This window comes from Solea solea, chromosome 20, assembly GCF_958295425.1.
Source record: "Solea solea chromosome 20, fSolSol10.1, whole genome shotgun sequence".
Taxonomy (NCBI): domain Eukaryota; kingdom Metazoa; phylum Chordata; class Actinopteri; order Pleuronectiformes; family Soleidae; genus Solea; species Solea solea.
Genome location: NC_081153.1, coordinates 19,070,099 through 19,091,159, shown reverse-complemented (window position 1 = coordinate 19,091,159; position 21,061 = coordinate 19,070,099). Strand labels below are relative to the sequence as shown.

The window sequence follows — 21,061 nt, the reverse complement described above, 5'->3', positions numbered from 1 at the left end:
ACTAATGTTAGCGTATAGCAAAAGTCAGGCCAAGGACGCCCAAACTGATGGAGAGAGGGAGCAGGGATACTCTACTATATATGTTATATCAAATTGATTTTATATTAAACTGGGCCTAGTGCCATTTATAAACGTACCTTGTCATTGTGCGTTCAGTACAAAGCTATTTGTAATGCACAGGTTCATATATTCATGTTTTTATTGTAAACGTGTGTGAGGTACAGTGAGTAGGGTGGCCGTGCCACTGCCATTTATAAACAGACATTGTTAACTGATACCAAAGCCAAAATGTCGTCCAATTACATGATAATAATAATGAGTACAAGCTATTCAAATTGACGTTTTTGTTTTGAATAACGCTGACTAATAAATAACCTCCATTTGTCCGTTTGCTACAATGTTGGATTCTTGTTAATGTGCGTTTAAAGACACTTAAATATGTCCTTCGAGGACCCCCTGTTTAATTTATAATAATAATAAGATGGACAGAATATGCGTTGTACAGCACATTGTGTGTGCGTGTATTGGTGCTATTATCTTTGAAAATATAGATTGATACTGGAAAAAAAAGTAAACCATTTGTGGAGGGAAGTGAAAGTGAATTTCGGGAAATAACAGACGAAGAAATCTGAGGATTCATACCTTATTTTTACTGTATTATTTTAACCCTCAGTGCACCCCTGGTAATTTGCCGTGGGAATGATACACAAATCCTTGTATGGACATCCTGGGGGTGTGTGTTTATAGGTCTTCTTCTCTTCTTATGTGTTGTTAAGTCAGAGTTATGGTTCATTTATGTCACATTTTTAGTAGTGATATAAAGTAGAAATAATTGTGCAGATGTCACAAAATAGAGCGTTTTTCTTTTCTTTTTGTTCATAAAAATGAGCCAAGTGAACTTTGAACTGTGACGTATTTCCAAATTTCACAAATTAAATTGCAATTTTAAATATTTCGAGTACTTTTTGCTCAGTTGTGTTTATACAGTTGGTGAAAATGATTTATTTTTTCATCAGATTTCCTATAGTTTGTGCTGAAAAAGGGATATAAGACACTATATTGCACATTCTTATAACCTATATAATGTATGTTTAAACATAGTAATGGAAAAAAAGCTGTGTTCTATGGGTTAATATGTAAATCAAAACTTCACATCCAATATAGGTATATATACAGTATACACAGTATGTGACTGCATAGGGTCGTACATCAGACCTTCCTTGAGATCAATACTCATACACATGTTAAATGTAACCTTAAAAAGTGTCATAATCCTGTGCATATGCCCAATTTAAGTCTTATCAAATAGGTTTGAATTAAATATCCTGCTGAACTTCCTGTTAAGGGGTCGACTTGCTCCCTGTGGTGCCCGAGCTCTGAAGGGCATCACCGTGAAACTGTGAACTCTCATCAGAAACACATCCTGATAATGATAAAGAGGGAGATCCGCAACTCAAATAAAATATAAGTACATGTTGAGTTTTCTCTCTCTCTCTCTCCGTCTCTCTGGATTGACAACCTGGCAGGAAGTCTCTGTTCTCTTCAACACGTTGCCTCTGTGAATAATACCCAGCTGTATAAGATGAATCATATTTACCATTTTCTCCACATGAATATTCATTGTGCCGTGTTTTGCATATAGATTATGAAATTAGAAATTGGATGGATGAGGATTTCAGAATCACAGTTACGCTAAATGCCCCTGCCATCTGCACTAGCCTTTCATGTTATTAGAAATGATGTTTTTATTTATTTATTTTTTTGAAAAAACTTTTTATTCAGTGTGAAAAGAAACCCACATTATCATGTAAGGAGCGAGCAGCGTTGAATATGTATACAAACCGCTCTCGAGAAAATAATTGGATCCATTACGTTGCAGATATTACTACATTATCAAGTTTTAATATCAAAGTCCCACCTGAGTACCAAAATGTAATGCTTGTGATTTGCTTCTTCAACTTTCTTCTTCACAGTAACAGGCCTTCTTGACTAACTGGAGTCTCATTAAATGCTCTTTGCGAGTTGTCTGGAGATGTATCTATTCATTAGCTTCAAAAGGGTGTCATGTGTATGAATTATGCTAACAGGATCTAATTAGCAGATGCAAATGAGGTTAGTCAAAATTGTACTGAAAAGACAGAAGAAAAGCTCCATGGGATAGTTGGAGCTCGACAGCTCACCAACCGCCCCCACGCTGGGCACCAAATGTGATGGTTCGCCCCTGCTGCTGCTCTATACAGGAGGCAGGACTGAACCATCTATGCAGAAGTGGGGAGGACAGCTGTTTGGAGGTGTATTTATCAACATTCTTTCATATTTGTCTTTTTTTGAATACATATCAGAGTCAAAATGTCGTCGGTACGTGACAAAAAATCATTGACCGATATTACATTTTGATGTTTTGTCATAACTGTGCATGAGGGTCCACTCACACAGCCCTGCTTGAGCTAAAATGTAACCCCCCACCCCGCCACCACAACCCCTCCGATGCCCTGTTCCCAAACACGCACACAACACAGATCCCGTTCCTAACCCACATGAAGCAAGTTACACAACCAGCTGATGGAACTCCAGAATCCGGTGCGAGGAGGACTCACTAATAGCAGCCGCCCACAGGCTCCTGCCACTCTGACATCAGTGGCCCCAGGCTGTGGAGATGCTGGCAGGACTCAGGGAGCATGCCTTCTGGCCTCGGCAGGGAGGAAGGCCAGCAGGCTGCAGCATCACACGCGTACAGACAGCGCACATGCACGCACATGCACGCACACAGGAGTTAAGTCAGCTAACATGCATGTAGGGTTAGATGAAGAGGGCAGCAACTTCATGACCCTGTGCAGTGCAGGGCTTGGGCAATAAAGTATACAATGAATATCAAATGTTTTTCTTCGATATCACTAGAACAAGGATAATATATAGAAACAAATCAGAATAAAGTTGATGCAAAATGCATTTTAAGACACTAAAGGACACAGAACACAGCCTGTCTGCCTGCAGATCTGTCTGTGTGTCCGTCATGAGAAACTTTGCAAGTTGGTGTCGAGTTTGATTTCCTTTTAAACCTGTTAAAGGTCACGGTCACAGCATGGGTTTACAGTCTAATGCTAATACATTACACAGTAAAAGCATGTGTCCTTTCATTCAGTTACGTATTGGATCAGTTATTTATGTTCCTCAGTGATGTGAAATGGGAAACTATGGGGGGGGGGGGATGCAGCATCTTGTGCAGCATAAAGTGCCTTTCTTGATCTTCTATGGTGTTTTGTGGCAGTTAGCATTTTTGTCATGTTACATTACGGCCTCCTTCAAAACTGTAGCACGTGACTTTTAAACATAAACAAAGGCCGATGGCCTCGCAGCTCCACTCGACTCAATGTGTTGCTTGGCATTCCCACACTTCACACAGGAAGGGATTTGTTTTGTAGACTGTATGTCAAGACAGAAAGGTTTCAGAAGTGATTTCATAAACACTGCTTGCCCCCACCTGCCACTGCACTGCTGCTGTATACACACAAAAACTCCCTCAATCCGGTCTGATATTTCTGCTTAACAGAACAGAATTGTTCCACATTGCAGTTTTATCTCTTTTCTAGCCGTCTAATTTAAGATTCTTTATTCTTTTTTCACGTGATTGAAACTCTACTGTAGAATCTTGTTTCACCTCTCTCTTCTCCAACGGAATAAAGCGCCTCATTTGAGGATCTTTTAGCAGCAGCGGCACACACAGCTATATAAAGAAAACAGCATTGCCATCAATATTGCCACCTTCAGTGCAACCAGCTGATCACCAGCTATCCCAGACGGTATAACACCTGCCGCCACAAACCCAAAGGTGACTGCCGGGTTTGCATGTCATCCTACAGCCAAGTGCAGCAGCTCATTGGTCAGGACTACTGTAGTGCTATTGGAAAAATTCCAACTCTTTCTGAAAACTGAGAAGTGGCAAGTCAAAGCCAACATGTGGCTATTACGGTAATTTCCCTCGCACTGTTGCAGGAAGCCGGCGAATCAGCTTCTTTGTCACCAGAGAGGAGAGAGTTGGAAAAGCGTCTGTACATAGTTTCCATTTGTTGGCCTGTTTTTGGACATTTAAACAAAGACTCAAACAAATGTTATTTAAAATATGTTTTATCCTGTTCAAATTTCAAATTTAGTTTCAAGTTCTCTGGTGGGAACACAGAGAACAAATCAAATCTAGAACCATGTTGCTGTGAGGCACCAGTGCTAACCACCACACCACCATGGCGCTCTTGAATAACATATAAAGCTGTTCTTGTACTTGTTACTGTCCTTTTAGTCTTTGAAATGACAAGTGCATTTACTGTGTCCTATGTGTATACCCTGCTTGTATCGTCATGCTAACAAAGACATGTTTTAAAAGTGGTAAATAAAGACGCTATCTTTTCCTAATATTATATAGGACCATTTTACACATCTGTGTATGTTACTCAGTATGATGGAAGGGAAGACATACAAAGGAAATGTGTTTCCTTAAGTGTAAAACATCAAAACTCTGCATGTATTCATCATTACACTTGACCTTGCATGTAACAGAGCAGTGGCCAATTTCTAATCTACAACTCTTATAATCTGATTTAAAAAAAAAAAAAAGATTGAGTAGGTAAAGTGAAAGAGAAAATAGCTTTAGGTTGGTGTGAGACCACCTACTCACATCCTCTGCAGCGTTGGGTGAGTCACTACACCAACCACAGCTACCACACAGGTGGTCGTGTCCCCAACTCCTACATGAATTTCTGCAAAGGCAAAATGCAAAATTAAAAAAAAAAAAGAAAAGAAATTGTTCTACATTTCTCCTCTTTACTCTTAAATTGTTGTTCAGTAATTAAATGGACAGTGAATGAAATAATAATGCATAATAGATATATATAATATAATAAACATTTAATGGTGAAGCTGAATATCTTTCCCCTTAACAATATATCTTCCCTTACGAAGTTGCCGGAGAACACATGTAGCCTTTAGTTAGCATGAAAACTCTGAAGATTTGTCCACTGTGGGCCACTGTAATCAAAAGACAAAAGGTCAAAGGTCAAATTTATTGATATGGCACATTTAAAAACATGCTTGAAAAGTTAAAGGAAAAAATAACAGTAAATATCAGTAAAGTCACCACATGAAATCAGTAAAACACAGCAATGGAAATAGTACTTAAAACAGAGAAGAAACACAATAAAATAAGAATAATAATTGAAAAAAAAAAGATAAAAACTCAACTGGTATAAGAAGCCAAAGCAAATAAATAGGTTTTTAGAAGAGACTTAAAACTTTCAAGGGTCTGGGAACCCTAAATACAGTGAGCCAGACTGTTGCCACAGAAAATCCTCTGTCCCTTCAAGTTTTTAGTCTGGAGCTAGAAACGCCCAGGAGCTGCTGTTGTTGACCTCAGAGCTCCGAGCATGAAGGTGCAGCAACTCAGTCAAATGGGGTGGTGCAGTGATTTGCCAAGATATAAAAACAAGCCATACATTTAGAGTCCAAAGGCTCATTCAAAACAACAATTCAGTCAATCAGACGATCGTACACTCAATTTCTGCCAAATGAAAATCATTTCTTGTAAATGATGAAAGGGGAACTCATAAAAGCGACTGAATACAGCAGGTCGCTTCTCTGTGTTCACGCGACAGGCCCTGGATCTTCCGTGGGAGGCCCTGACATCGCACAACCTATGCTCACAACTGACAACTCTGTAGGGAAACAGCAAAACAGAAAAGCCCTTCACAGTGCACATAATTAAGAGTCCCGAAAACAAAGCAAAAGCAGTTTTCTTCTTTGTTCATTTTGACTGCAGCAGATCCCGTCTTCACACCTCCCACACTGGTGTTGCATTGTCCCCCACACAGCTAATTGCATATACACACACACACATACACACGGGCAAATGGCAGAAACACATAGACACCCACGCGCACGTGCACACACACACACACACACACACAGACACATATATACGAATACCACATCAGTCTGCTTGGACCCCCCTCCCCCCCCCCCTTCTTTCTGCCTCTGCACTAAAGGTGTGACTGTTGTGTTGGTGAGGAGGTGGGGAACATTCATGGTGTGTCCCCAGTCAAGTCATCTTCTCAACTGAAGGTTGCCCATCATAGGGGATCCCCTTCATACATCAGAGCTGTGAAGGACAGTTAATATTTGGGTGTCACCAAGCAACTCATCAGTAAAGGATAACAGAACTTGTACTCTCAGCCCCCCCCCCCCACACACACACACACACACACACACACACACACACACACCTTTACAAGATGTTTCAGATTCAGATTATTTAAGATTTAATGCAGTAGTACTCTCGAATAGAATATCCTGTGCAACCAGGCAGCCTTTAACGCCCAGTGTAGCGCACTTTGCATTAGCATAATAACGCAACGGTTTGTGCTATCAGAAAAATTCTGAGACGTCAAGTCACAGCCAACATGTGGTTATTACGGTAATTTCACTTGTGCGATTTCTTTAGATTTAATTATTTTTTGGCCTGTTTTTGGACATTGAGACAACAACAAATTTCAAATTTAACACACAAAATCCAGTGTCCATGTACAACTACAGTGATTTTTCTTCATAAAAAGTTTTGTTTTTCTTCATTTTAAATTGTTAACACACTAAGTAAATTGTAAATAACTGCCACATATTGAAAGTTATTTTGGAAAAATGGGCAAAAGCACTTTTAGAATAGAATAGAATAGAATAGAATAGAATATATTTAATTGTCATTGGTTAAAATAAGCAAAAAAGTCCAGATGGACATTTTGAGTCTTAGGTGTTAAAGAGTTAAATGTTTGGTATATTATGCTTCTTCAAATGTACTTTTTTTTAAAAATGGTTTTGCCATAATATCAATCTGAGCGCCCGTTTTGAAGCCTCCACAGTTGTGATTTGGCTGGTGCAATGTTGACATTTTCATAGGCGTCACCTGCAACCATGCTCGTTTTGGAAGATACCAGCTGTCAGTCACACTGGTGTCCTCTTAAGGGAACATTATTTACACATTTCACACCCTGTCCTATTGAAGATGACCCCAAAACTAGCAATTGAGTCCATTAACTCCTCAGTAAAATGTTGACTGATGTTGTAAATCAAGTGGAAAGAAGGGTTATTTTCTCAATCTCGTCTGTTTGCAGCTACATATTGACTTCCTCAGAAGAACCAAAGGATTACTGCTTTTATTCAGCGTGGTCTCTGCTTAATTGTCCTGTTTTCTCAAAAAAGTGAATTAAAATAAAATATATATATAAAAAAAACATCATAGGCAACATGAATAAACAGCAAACATATTTTAAGGAGCAGGGAAAATACGTACTCTGGCAGGATCTGGTGATCTAATCATTTCTAATCATGTGCGTCACTGCTTCAGAGCACGTTAGAATGATCAACAACACATTCAGGAAGCAAAACACTGAAAAATCGGTCTTTGTACACAGAAATAAAACTCATTCTCGCTCAGTTTAATTATGTCACTGATGATGAAAGCTCATTGACTTCATACAGGTTTGATAATTGTATTTAAAGTGTGACTAAATCACACACCAAAAAAAATGTGTCTGGTGTAAAAAGACCTGAAGATGAGAAGATCAATGCTACTGCCAGGCCTGAAAGCAGCAGCTGTTAGCCTGGGTTAGCACAAAAAAAGGGAGATGGAGTAATAAGATAACACCTCGATTTTTAATGGTTTTCATTCGATTACACTGGACTTTTGAAGCTTGACAATGGTAGAATCTGAAACACTTACTCGGCTTATTTTTTTGCTTTTCCATCAGTGATGGTACCTGGTGTTTTTTTAGTACCTGCTCGATACTAAAATGTAACGTCAACAGACTGCCGCCCTCTGATTGGTCAGAGAGCGTCGTCACTGGAAGAATCATTAGTGTTTGCTGAACTGAAGATCAGTTAAAAAGACTTAAATATCCTAAAAACATGCATTCATTTCCAACATTTTGCAAAAGAAATGTCTAAAATCTCAATATTTAACAGAGGTGTCAGGTGTATTTAGTGACCGCACTAAACTCGTCTTTTTAATTCACTGATTCTAATGATTCAGTTACACTGAAAACATCTGATTTGCCCGTCACTAGTTTGTGTGTTTGTGTCGTGTATAAAACCACATCACGACAGTTTCATGCAGCCGCGCTATGATGACACCCGCCCACATTGAGGAGATACTGAAGTAAGTGCTCGGACCATATAATGGAAAAGCACCATGTGTCTCCAATTCAATCCAATCCAACTTTATTTATAAAGCACATTTAAAACAACAGAGAAGAAGTCTGCTTAACAGCTAAAGGCAACTTAATAAGTGCCTGTCATGGCCGACCTTGTAACCAGAGTTGCTAATGTTAATATTGCTCAAGTAATGGCAGTGTGTCTGTTATTGTTGGGTACACTGTGTACAACATTTGCAGTGGATAGAAGAGATTTTTTTCATTTGGAGTGTGCACTGTTTGAGCCTATATGTGATTTAAAGCCCAATATTTCTCTCTAACCTCTGCTGCACACAGGACGGGTATAGAAGTAGACTTCACTTCATTTAAAGTGACTGAGCAGTGCACATGCAAGTGATATCGTGCATCATTATTCACTATTTTTGTTTTCATAGGGAAATAGGGCTTTATGGATCTCGGCCGGTCTGTTCTATCAAGGTCTGCAACCATCAGATGAACCTCGAAACAAGCGCAGAATGTTTGATCCATGTGTCTAGACCTCCACCATATCTGACCCGCCAGCACAGAAGGACACGCAAACACTTGACAGATGATCATAAGGAACAAATACAGACAGGCTCCTTTCCATCCACCATGTGACTTGGATATGCATGCTCACTGCTGTTCGTAATTTCTTATCACCCGCCCCTCCACATCCACATATACACTTGTAAAATATAACACCTCCAGCCACAGGGATGAGAGCAGGTTCTCCCTTTTTCGAGGAACCCTGACGTAAATCACCCCACCTACTTTAGTTCTCAGTTAAAGATGAGCTTTGGTTTTTTGGTCTTTGGTTTTTGTCCTTGGACTTTGAGCCCAATGATCAGTACATCTCTCCCCTGCTCTCCACTAAGACTTAACCATGGACCACTTCCATGCTATGTGGGAGTCCCTGCTGTTTCAGAGACTGCCAGGCAGGCAGCCTTTTCCCTCTCCCTTCGAAGAGCTTGGCTCCATAACCATGGGAGCCCATCTGATGTGGTCCCCCCATCTGACTAGCAGCTCTCTTCCCCAGGCCCAGACGGCTGGAGGGACAGCACAGATGAAAGGGGCCCGCAGATTGTTGTAGACCATTTACATGTAAATACAGAGAGCAGGCCTAGGTCTGGGTTCAATATTGAAGGTGTCCGCTGCACTGAGGTCCCTCTGTGTTTTTGTGCGTGCATATATGAGTGTGTGTGTGCGTGTGTGTGTGAGCATATGTGTGCATGAGCGTGTGTTCTCGTGTATGTGCATGGCATGACCCATTGCATGTAAATTATACAGCTGCCAAATTGCTGCAAATGTTTTTATACAAAAGCATTCTGTGCTCTCTAATTATATCCTAATGGCTGCTGGATACATTTCTCCAGAGCAAAAATATTCGCCTTTTCAGTGAATAATTTGGCATTCCATCAACGAGTTCAATATATAATTGCACAGCAATTAAAGGACATAATAATATTGATTTCAATGTGTCCAGCATCCACATAAATGGTGCTTGAAACTGGCTGCAATGACGCTGGGCTGACAGCCACATCTGAGGGCCTTCTAGCACTGTTAATGTAGCTCCTTCTCCCCAGAGGTCACTGAAGATGCCAAGGCAACATCCCTGTTTCACAGGGGGGGGGTCAACCTTAAACCATTAATCATGTCTACATAACTTCTCCTCCAGCAGCATATGCCTCTGGTTGGTAGACAGTAAGCCCAGTCAGGGCTTTCCTCCCTGTCGCTCCAGAAGCTTTCATACCAGGAGAGAGAAGTGTTAAAACTCTATATTCTCACTTCTGACTCACTGACTTAACCACATTGAGGCAGGAGCAGCAGCAGAATACTCCTGTGGTGTAAATCTGTTTGTGTTCCCTGTCCAAAAAAAGAAAAAGAAAAAAAAAAAACAGCACGAGGGAAAAAAAAATAATAAAGGGTCCTTCTGAAATGCAGTTTCTGAGTCAGGGTTAGCGATGTGATAAAAGCCCAGCTTGTTTGTCAGTAATAGTGCTATGGGAAACGACAGAGGAGCAGGGGTGAGCTGGGTCGGGGTTGGTGGCCGTGGCTGGTTGGTCGACGGGCTCGAGCGAGGGGACAATCTCCCACTCCCCACCCCAGCTCACCCCAACTCTCCTCGGCCAAGAGAGCAAGCCTGTTAGTGAGATTGTGTTATCTTGGAGGCTGAACGCAGAGTCGATACATCCCCGCCACCCTCCCTTACACCTCACGTTCCAGGGAACACATATATCCAGTCTACGCTGTCAAACTTTTAGCACCTGCTACTTTGCTTTGGTCCCTCATGTCAAATCCTTTGAGGTTTCTGAAGGATGGGCTAGGAGAAGTGGGTCAACAAAGGTTGATGCTAAAACGGGGATAGGGTGAGACTCGGGCCAACGGACAACCAACCACTTTTGGCATTGTCAGTTTCATGTTCCGCTCGACAGAGTGAGTGAAAGTAAAAGGGTGGACGTGTCAGGAAATCAGTTCAATCGTCGAGCTTACGAGATTCAAGAGGCAAAATAGACTCTTGTTAACGCCCTGCTGTGAGTGAAGAGAAATCACACAATATGTTCAACTGTGATTATGTTGCATTTATTCCAACATCTGGAATAAAACGTTTTTTTTCTCATTTTGCTGCTTCAAAATAAGCATGAAAATAAAAAGTCATTTATTTGTTGTGAAGGATGATGGAAAGCAGATGAGGAGATCACATGAAAGTGGCCCCGCCTCCGTCGTATGTACCTGCTGCTGTTCCCACGGGCTCTGGGTGACACTTTCTGTAATGCAGTAATCCAAAAATCATGTTATCATGCATCGGGGAATCAAATACAGTGAGTGCAGCTTCAATCCTATTTTCCCGAATGCATCCAGTGCACCCTATTTTTTTCACATATATATATATATATATATATATATATATATATATATATATAGATTTGTCTTAACACAGTGGATTATTGCTGCCCCTGAAAATCTGTGCATCACCAACGTATACATTTCTACAATAATCCACAGGCCAAGACAAGGAAAAAAAACAACATACATGTCTGTGCATGTCTCTGACATTGAGATGTATTTGTTCATATGCCGCAAAGTAGCATCTGATGGTTTTTTATTCAGTCTGGCTTATTTTAATGTATTTTTGTGGAGCACAAATGTGCTGCATATAGAGAGCAAATTCCCACAGGCTGGTTTCAGACGGGGAAGATTCTCATTTCATGATAATTTCTCTCGGCTGGAATGACATCGGAAATAGGCTTCATGACATCAAACATGAATATACTTTACATATTCTAATGTTCTTTGAGCAGGTAATAAAGAAAAGAAAACAAGCTTCTTTCTTTCTTTCTTTCTTTCTTTCTTTCGGAGGGGAGCCTGTGTGCTGCTTAAATCACAAAGTAAATGGTGGAGACAAGGAAATAAGAAAAGAAAAAGAGAGCGTAATTGATGAGTGCAATATGCACCGCCATGGAAATTCATGAAAGCTGTCACCTTCATATCTTTGAAGACAGCAGCATGTCGGTAACACAAGCTCTCCCCGCATAAAGACGACTGCTTTGATTAAATGTTAGCTATTCCCACACACTGGAAAATATACTGGGAGACATCTTTGATAAACCTGTGAAATAAATTCTTTCCAATAAAAATGTTCCTGAGGATGATGATTTGCGGAGGAGCTCAGCACTGGCACGGCGCACGCTGCACTCAGTTCTTTTCCCAGCATCCCTCCCTCCAGGGGTCTCAGTGGCGAGGATCTCTAATGAGACCCGCGGTATTAATCCTTGCAATGGGGTACATGAATTCACTCCGGAGCAAAGGCTTCGGCAGCCACCTTGGCCCATAAAACCTGGAATGTATTCCTTTCATGTTCTGTGTTGATGATCTACTCTGACAACAATATGGTTAAGACTTCCCTTGCCCCTGTCGTGCGGGCTCTGGCCTGGGGTCAAGCGGGGTCGTCTCAGGCACACTTGGACTTTTATAGGCGGTCAAGGAACATGCTGACAGGTCACGAGTGGGAGCTCCTTTATGAATCAGACCTAAACATCCACCTCATTTGGAATTAGTTTATTTATAGGCGGGCCGTAAATTACGTTTATTTTCCTCTTTCTATAGCTTTAAAATGGCAACCGAGTCTTGGGGTGATTTTGGAAAAACCAACATGCTTCAAACTAGGTCCTTAAAAACAATAACATTAAACTTGTTTTATTGGGAGTTTTCTCTCAACGGGCTTGTAATCCTCTGAGCGACAACGCTGTAAAGATCAGCTGTAAGATCATTCATAAAGAGGCTCATTTACATATTAAGGTCAGAAAACTGGAGGTGGCTTTAACACTTTAACACCAAGCGTATCGCAGACGACACGTTTGCGCAAGCGGATTTTGCATTACCGTAATTACGCGGCGGTTTCTGGAAGCTAAGTAGTTGCACGTCACAAAGTCAACATGTGGTTATTAAGGTCATCTTAAGGTCACAGTTGCAGGAAGCCGGCGATTCAGCGCCTTTGTCAGCAGAGAGGAGAGAGTTGGAAAAACTATTGGTGTCTTATTGCCTTTTACACATTTTTTTTTTCAAAGTGCTTTATTAATTAAACTGGATTGGATTAAAGTCATTATTGTGAAATAACAAGTTGCTGAGCATGCAAGGTAAGAAAACCTATATGGCAGCATTTACTAATGAGGTGTTGAGATCTGAGTTGTGAAATGCTCTGACTTTCTTTGCACATGCAGCTTGGTTTGAACTCTAGATTTATCCTCCAAACCGTAGAGTGACAGCCTGGTGGAATGCTGAGTCTAGAGAGCAGCACCTCTGCTAGGTGCGAATGAAAGTGAGAGAATATAAATATAAAGAAAAAAGTATATATATATACATATGTATACTTTTTTTTTCCTGGTAAAATGTATCTTTACATACTTTCAAAATAGATCATTTCAATTCATTCATAAATTATTGCCATTTAAGGTCAAGTTGACGACTGTTTTTTGCCGTTAAGTCACAGTTCACCCAAAACTTTACTGAGCGTTAAGCACACTATTCATAATTAGTAAAGACGGTTGTTAATTGGCGGTTTCACTTTTGAAAGCTTAAGTGTTAAACTAGACGCAGTAGTTTAGTGCTCTCCTTCTAGGTAACAGATTGAAAAACTGCTTAAAGGGCCCATACAATGAACAAACAGAATGCAAAATGTTGCGTGTATATAATATAATATAATATAATATAATATAATATAATATAATATAATATAATATAATATAATATAATATAATATAATATAATATAATATAATATAATATAAAATAATATAATATAATATAATATAATATAATATAATATTATATAATATAATATATGTTGACATATTCTAAATGTTGCACTTATTTCATTTTACAATGTGAATGTGCAATGACAACACACATATCTTACTTTACTCTTAAGTGTTACAGATATGGCTGTTAATAAGTTGCTACATTATGCAACTATTTATATTGTGATTTTGGAAACAGTTTAAATGTTGATTTCCACAGAAAATACTCAGAACATGGAAATGACTGGCTTATTTCACATAGCTGTGGTATCATTTTTACACGTTCCCCTGAGGAATGCTGCATTTTTTTTTGTGCACATAGCAGAAAAAAGGGGGGGAGGGGAGGTGATTGGTGAAAATCAGGAATTACCTCAGATAATTCTCTGTTGAGAGACAGGTCGACAATAAATAATGGGGTTGACTCTGAATCAAATGGAAGATGCTTTCGTCTCGGTTGTCGTATGCTTTGGTGTTTGCCTCTCTGCTCTGTAACCTGGGAAGGGTCAGGCCTGTGATTGACAGGTTGTGTACTGTGTGTGTGTGTAGCTCTGGTTCCCTGATGGCACAATCTCCAGCTTTACTGTTCCATTTATGACACGAGCCAATCTGCCTCCAGCCGAGATCCTCCCTCAGCTTTTCACAGATCTGTATCCCCATTTTCCCCAAATTCATCTCACCCCCTTACTCCCCCTGCAGCAGGCTGGACACACACACACACACACACACGCACACGCACATACACACACACAGGCGGCTGAGTTAACTGCAGTTGAAGATGATGTAAAGTGAGATACAAGTGGAGAAAGGAAAAGTGAGAGCGAGGTGATGGACTGCACTGCATGCAGCCCCTTTATACTGTGAACTGACTTTAATATAAATAAAGAGGATTTATAAATGGATTATCATGGTCAGTCACTAGAGGGCGCTATGTCCGTGTTATCATAAAGAAATTCCTTTATTTATAGGAAGACAGTTAATGACATTTGTTGTGAAACATGTTTAAATATCTCTCTCTCTCTCTCTCTCTCTCTCTCTCTCCCTCTCTCTCGCTCTCACTGTGTGTGTGTGTGTGTGCTTGTATTTGTGACCTCTTCTGGCATAAACACTGACCTTGCCAGGACCAGTGGTCCTCATGAAGACCAAAACCTGGTCCTAATGAGGCAAAATCTCATGTCTGAAGCACAAATGCAGGTGTGTATGTGTGTGTGTGCGAGAGAGAGATTATTGATGGGTTTGAAATAAATACTGTTTTTTAAATTCCATCTTGTTTTTCCAGTGTCATAGATCATCCCTCCCCACACACATCATGTTCATTCTCTCCTCCTCACTCTTGAGGTCTCTCCATTTCAGAAATGACATTAAATTATTTGGGCCTTAAGATGAATTTAAACTGCTTTTTAGGCCTAAATTACATCCAATTATTTATTTCTTATTCCTTTATTCAATGGTATGTCAGGGATTTAAAAAACAAACAAAAAACAATACCATTAAATAACGTGAACAATATGGATTGCAGAAAAGATTCCTAAATGTGGCTTCTATCTACAAATAATGATTAAAATAAAGATGAATTAAAGCAACAACAAAAAGGCAAAAACGCATTTAAAAAGCCGGAAGAAATAAGAGGAGAAATACAAATATTTGGATAAAATGTATTTTATTCTGAAGGAATATTAAACCCTGTCAACCACAGACTGCGGGGGGAGTAACTCTTATTCATTTGTAATTTAAGCAGAAATTAAATCAAATAAACAACAACAAACATGATTCATAAAGGGGAGGTTTTACAAGTTCGAATTTTTATTTTAAATTTAGGCCACAGACGGTTTTATTTTTTGTTTTTTGTGGAAGTGGAAGTGGAGCACGCGACCAGATTCCAATTACAGGAAACAAGGTGCACATGTGATTTTTTTTTTTTTAAACGTGTTGGAGTGTTTGCAGGTGGGGAGAGAAGGTTTCTGCGTGTGCTGTTGGAGAGTGTGAGTACAAATAATATGACAGTGTGAATGTGTGTGTGTGTGTGTGTGTGTGTGTGTGTTCCTAAAGCCGAATGTCTGCTTGCATTTTTCAAAACTGGTATTAAAATGCGATAGACTTTTATTTCTGTTTATTTTTATTTGTCAGTTCAGGTAAAAACGAAACAAAAACAAAGGAACGTTTCTGACTCGTGTTTCACTTCAATTGTGCAACAAAATGCAGACACGTTTCCACTTTTATTTTTAATGTAATGTTTATGGGTTGGATTTGGATTTTTAAAATATTTTTGGGGGGATTAGAGCTGTCAGTGTGTAAGGCAAGAACAAACAAATCAAATCAAATCAAATTAAAAGAGTTGTTCTCGGCATCTACCAGACTGTTTGTAATTGAATTAAACACAGGCTGCAGGAATGGTTCTCCTGCATGCGTCTCCATAAAGCTCCTCCCATAACGCTGACAGTAACTGTGTGTGTGTGTGTGTGTGACTGGATCTTATAAGAGCCGCGCAAGTCCAGCCCATAGTCTGATCTGAAAGTCTGTAGGTGAGGAGACGGTTTCACCTCCTTCCATCACTGCTACTGGAGGGAGGCGCGCGCGCGCATGTGTGTGTGAGTGAGAGTGTGTGAGCGCACAGACAGACACGAACAGGGCGCCGCTGCTGGTGGTTTGTTGTGATTTTTTCCCTCTCTGGACCCTTGAAACTCCTTTTTTTAAATTAGTATTATACTTATTATAATTTATTGCAACATCTAATAACAATGCAGTTAGAGAACATCCTTCCCAGCGCGAGCATCAATCTACCCAAAACCTTTTACAACCTCTCGTCGTCGGACAGTGTGAACAACAGCCCGAGGCCGGCATCGTCGCAGCTTGACTATCAAGAGGTCGAGCGCACGGAATCTGAGTCGAGCAGCGCTCCGAAGAAATTCCTGAGCGCAGTGGGGAACGGGATGCTGGGGGAGGCGGGGGACACTTTCACTAAAGCCGGGCCCGATGGGAGGAAAGGCTCCCCGGTGCTCGGTGAGGACGAGTTAACAAGCGGTCGGCGCTACAACATAGACGAACTTGGCTCTGACAGATACTTCATCTCGTCGTCCCAGGCGAGTACCGACATGGCGAGTCCCTGTTCCCTCTTTCCCTATGCAGGACAGAGCGGCTCCGTGTACACAGGCTCCAGCAGCTCCAGATACCCGGCTTCTCTTCACTACGGATCCGTCCTGCCGCCCACAGGCTTCTCCTCCTCGTCAGTGTGCGCCGGCCGGAGCCAGTTTAGCAGCGGAGGTTACCAGTTCAGCCAGGGTCCCGGCTGCTTGTACCCCTCCTATCCTGGGACGGGGACCGGCATCGGCTCCATGTCTCTGCCGGGGTCTGCCGCCGGAGCCAGGGCGCAGGTGTACCTGTGCAACCGGCCTCTGTGGCTCAAGTTCCACCGGCACCAGACCGAGATGATCATCACCAAACAGGGCAGGTGAGCTGAGGACGCTGATGGATGAATTAAATGCTTTATTTGAACAAATATATAAAGTGCATTTTTAGACCACATATATTTGTTTCGGCATGTCGTTTGTTTTTTTCTTTCACACATTAAACGCACGAGCGTAAAAGGTAACAAAAACGATTAAAAGCTCACTTTTACGCACTTCTTCACGCTTTCACTATCAAGTTTTCGTTTCTGTTGAAGTGAAGGCGCAATTCTAACCCACCAGGCGAAACGTGGCAGTGATAGAAATTGAATTTTAATCATTTAAAAGCTCTCATCCAAAGACGATCCCTGTCAAAGGTTTTTCCTGCTTTGCGAACATTATTATTATTATTATTATTATTATTATTATTAGTATTATTAATAATAATAATTAATATTATTATTATTGTTCATAATAATATTTTTTCTGTGTTTTCTTTCCTTCCTCCTCTTCTTGCAGACGGATGTTTCCATTCCTCAGTTTCAACATCACTGGACTGAACCTCACGGCACATTACAACGTCTTTGTAGAAGTCATTTTGGCTGATCCGAATCACTGGCGCTTTCAGGGAGGAAAGTGGGTCACCTGTGGGAAAGCAGACAATAATATGCAAGGTGAGTTTCCCAGGTTTAGCATTCAAGAGAATTGATTTAAGTCTGCCATGTTTTATGTTATATGTATACCTTTTATTTAAAATAAATAAATAAATAAGAGTGCAGCAGATGATGCTTTCAGGGCCATGATGATCAAATATAATAGTCAAAATCTAAAATAGTAAATGCATTTTTTATGGAGATAGAAAAAATAATATATACATAATAAAAAATATATATATTTGAAGTTCAGAGTTTAAAATGCAACAGGACAATTGAAATCAATTGCTGGGGGTGTTAGGAAAAGAAACATCAAACCATTGCTAAAGGATTGTAACTTTAAAATTATAAAAGGATTTTCAATTTTCATTTGATACTTTAATTAGAAAATTATGAACCTTTTTACAAATATTAAATATTTAAATGTATTATGTAGAGGGAAAATCATAAGCTTTTAAAGCTGCTATTTTCTAATCTCAATCATGTTTTGTCTTATTTTTACAGCAAGTGTTTTTTGTTTTCTTCCAAATTTAAACTATTCAGAAGAATGTTATTCCGTTTTCTTTTTAAAGATAATGCAGACAACCATCTGCTCATGTGTAAGCTTGTCCGATTGTCATTTCACCAACTGCATTATTTTTAACTTCAGGCAACAAGATGTACGTTCACCCTGAATCCCCAAACACCGGTGCTCACTGGATGAGGCAAGAAATCTCTTTTGGCAAGTTGAAGCTGACCAACAACAAAGGAGCAAACAACAACAACACACAGGTTAGCTATTGACACCTGCTTAACTTCAATATGTGAAATTGTAATCAACATTGTTTTTGGTATTTATTTATTTATTTATTTATTTCATCTTTTAAAATGATTTGGGTGCAGTGTCACTGAAAGACACTTTTGCAAGCTCCCACGTAAATTTTAAAACCGTGCATTCCATCACGTGTGTGTGTGTGTGTGTGTGTTCCCCTCACAGATGATAGTCTTGCAGTCACTTCACAAGTACCAACCGCGACTGCACATCGTGGAGGTGACGGAGGACGGAGTGGAGGACATGAGCAATGAGGCCAGAACTCAAACCTTCACCTTCCCAGAGAACCAGTTTATAGCCGTCACTGCTTACCAGAACACAGACGTAAGATTAAACTCTGTGTTTTTGTTTGATTGGTTGTATTTATTTTCTTTATTGCTTTTGATTTTTCTTTTTTATAATGAATGCAGTTATTTGCTTTAATATTATAGATCATGTGCATTATTTAAAAGGGAGTATAACCTTTTCTCTTTTTTTTTTTTTGCTTGTTTGTTTGCTTGTTTGTTTTAGATCACACAGCTGAAGATAGATCACAACCCATTTGCAAAAGGCTTCCGGGACAATTATGACTCGTACGTATCTTACACTTCAACCACTGTGGTCGATCTGTTTTTGTCTGCGGCACATAAGAGATGTATGCATGTCAGAATTTTCTCAAGCAGTAATTTTTTTTGTTCCTTCTGTATGGATGTTTGTTTCTGTTAAACAGGATGTACACAGCCCCAGAGAGTGACAGGTTGACTCCATCCCCTACAGATTCTCCTCGTTCCACCCAAATTGTGCCTGGGGCCCGCTATGCCATGCAGCCTTTCTTTCAGGACCAGTTTGTCAACAACCTGCCTCAGAACCGCTTCTACACGGGCGAACGGGCCGTTCCTCAAACCAACAGCCTCCTCTCCCCACAGAGTGAGGACGCCAGCGCCGCCGCCTCAGCCCAACGCTGGTTCGTGCCCCCCGTCCAGCAGCCAGGCTCCAACAAGCTGGATCTGTCCTATGACAATGACTATTCCACCAGTAGCCTACTGTCCTACGGCATAAAGCCCCTGTCCCTGCAGACGTCCCACGCCCTCAGTTACTACCCAGACTCGGCCTTCGCCTCCATGGCTGCTGGTTGGGGCACGAGAAGCACTTACCAGCGGAAGATGACCACAGGTTTGCCCTGGTCCCCTCGTCCGAGCCCCCCAGCCTTCCCCGAGGACCAGCTGGGGGCCACTAAAGACAAGCTGCCCGACGAGAGCGCACCGACGGCTTCGACCTGGATCGAGACATCCCAGTCGCTGAAATCAGTGGACTCTAGTGATTCTGGTGTTTACTCCATGGTCTGCAAGAGGCGCAGGATGTCTCCTGGGGGCTCAAGCACAGAAAACTCCCCGACCATCAAGTGTGAGGACTTGACTACGGAGGAGTACAAGGACAACCCAAAAGGCATGGGTTATTATGCATTCTACACAAGCCCCTAAGACTGTATTTATTGAAACGATATATAACTCTTTTATTTACCGAGTGCTCTCATGCCTTGTTAATGTCTTTTTTCTCTTTTCTCTAAAGGTGCCAAAGCTTAGTGTTCCCCCCCAAGCAAGCTGCACAAGGTTATTTTCCCAGGCCAGTCCCTCTCACATACCTGAACATGCATAGTGATCGTTGTTTTTGAAAAAAAAAAAGCATGTCCCTTTTTATTGATTTATTTTTACAATTTATTTTTTTTCCCACAAATGTGATTTTTATTTTTTATTTTTTCTCTCTCTCTCTCTCGCTGCGTATTTAAGTCATTTTCGTTGTACAGTATTCGTGCACTTTAGAAATGTGATGTATCTTGTACAAATTGTCTTCATGGAGGTGGTATTAAATGGATAATAAAACGGCTTTTCATGAAGCATTGTCCAAATGTCTTTCTCTGTATGTTTTATTCATGTATTACAATTTTTTTTTTTTCTTTTTTTTTTCCTGCTATAAATTAAAATGTAAAATGCACAGTAGTTCCAGCAGGAGCTTTAAATAAGCTGAATCTGATGTGTTTCAATTATAATAATTATAATAAATAATAATTAGATTGAAAGTAAATTGTGCATATCTGCCTGGGCAGTAAATGTGCATAGTGAGTAGTGAGAATTGTTAAACCTACTGTATTTTATGGCTTGTTTTGGAGGCCAGGAATTTGGGCCTCTAAAGTGGAGGCCCCTAAGTGGTCGCTGCTGTCGAGCTGACACTGCGGCGGGCTGCGTGAGAAATATAACCGTGCTACTGAATAACTCATTGGGACAAAGTGGGATACGATAAATGAAAGCCAGTTTCACCTAATTTGTAGTTTGACAAGATGACAGAAGTAATCAATTATCCTTAGCAAGTCTCACATGAAGCCATTGCCATCATCATTACATTGCAAGAATGACTTTAGGCTTAAAAGGAGTTCATATGCAACCACTTACAATCAGAGATAGCACAAACCATGGGCGTGCACAGGCAGTCAAGCACCTGCTCGTTTGCCCTCTGCCAGGTAAAGCCCCATTATACGCTTTTATTCAAAATGTATATATTATATTTGTAAGTGTCCCAAAGCAACACATCTCAATTAAACATGCAATTTTATTTCACTTAAGGATTAAGAGGGGTGCCCTTTTTTCACTTGAGCCCCTGCCCCCTGAAATGTCTGTGCATGCCACTGGCAAACCAATGTTAACAATTATTCTTAAAATAAATCCTGATCCATAATCATT

General features: G+C 40.5%; 1 protein-coding gene across 3 annotated transcripts; it reads left to right on the top strand.

Moving 5' to 3' along the window:
* Positions 1 to 15,399: 15,399 nt before the first annotated feature.
* eomesa (eomesodermin homolog a) lies at positions 15,400 to 20,232 on the top strand. 3 transcript variants are annotated; one of them, XM_058619013.1, is made up of 7 exons: positions 15,400 to 15,482; positions 16,627 to 16,948; positions 17,403 to 17,557; positions 18,186 to 18,307; positions 18,513 to 18,671; positions 18,858 to 18,919; positions 19,057 to 20,232. In XM_058619013.1, exons 2-7 carry the CDS (start codon positions 16,833 to 16,835, stop codon positions 19,805 to 19,807), a joined length of 1,365 nt encoding a protein of 454 aa, XP_058474996.1. In that variant the 5' UTR covers positions 15,400 to 15,482; positions 16,627 to 16,832; the 3' UTR covers positions 19,808 to 20,232. The 3 variants fall into 3 exon arrangements, with proteins under 3 accessions (XP_058474996.1, XP_058474995.1, XP_058474993.1); XM_058619012.1 differs by lacking the exon at positions 15,400 to 15,482 and having other exon boundaries at positions 15,543 to 16,948; positions 19,057 to 19,772; positions 19,896 to 20,232; XM_058619010.1 differs by lacking the exon at positions 15,400 to 15,482 and having other exon boundaries at positions 15,543 to 16,948.
* Positions 20,233 to 21,061: the final 829 nt, after the last annotated feature.

Bases quoted from the DNA above. Each gene is read 5' to 3' on its own strand.
- eomesa (XM_058619010.1), top strand. From the start codon at position 16,239: ATGCAGTTAGAGAACATCCTTCCCAGCGCGAGCATCAATCTACCCAAA. The intron at 17,558-18,185 runs GTGAGTTTCCCA...TTTTAACTTCAG, and splicing joins AGCAGACAATAATATGCAAG to GCAACAAGATGTACGTTCAC. The intron at 18,308-18,512 runs GTTAGCTATTGA...TTCCCCTCACAG, and splicing joins CAAACAACAACAACACACAG to ATGATAGTCTTGCAGTCACT.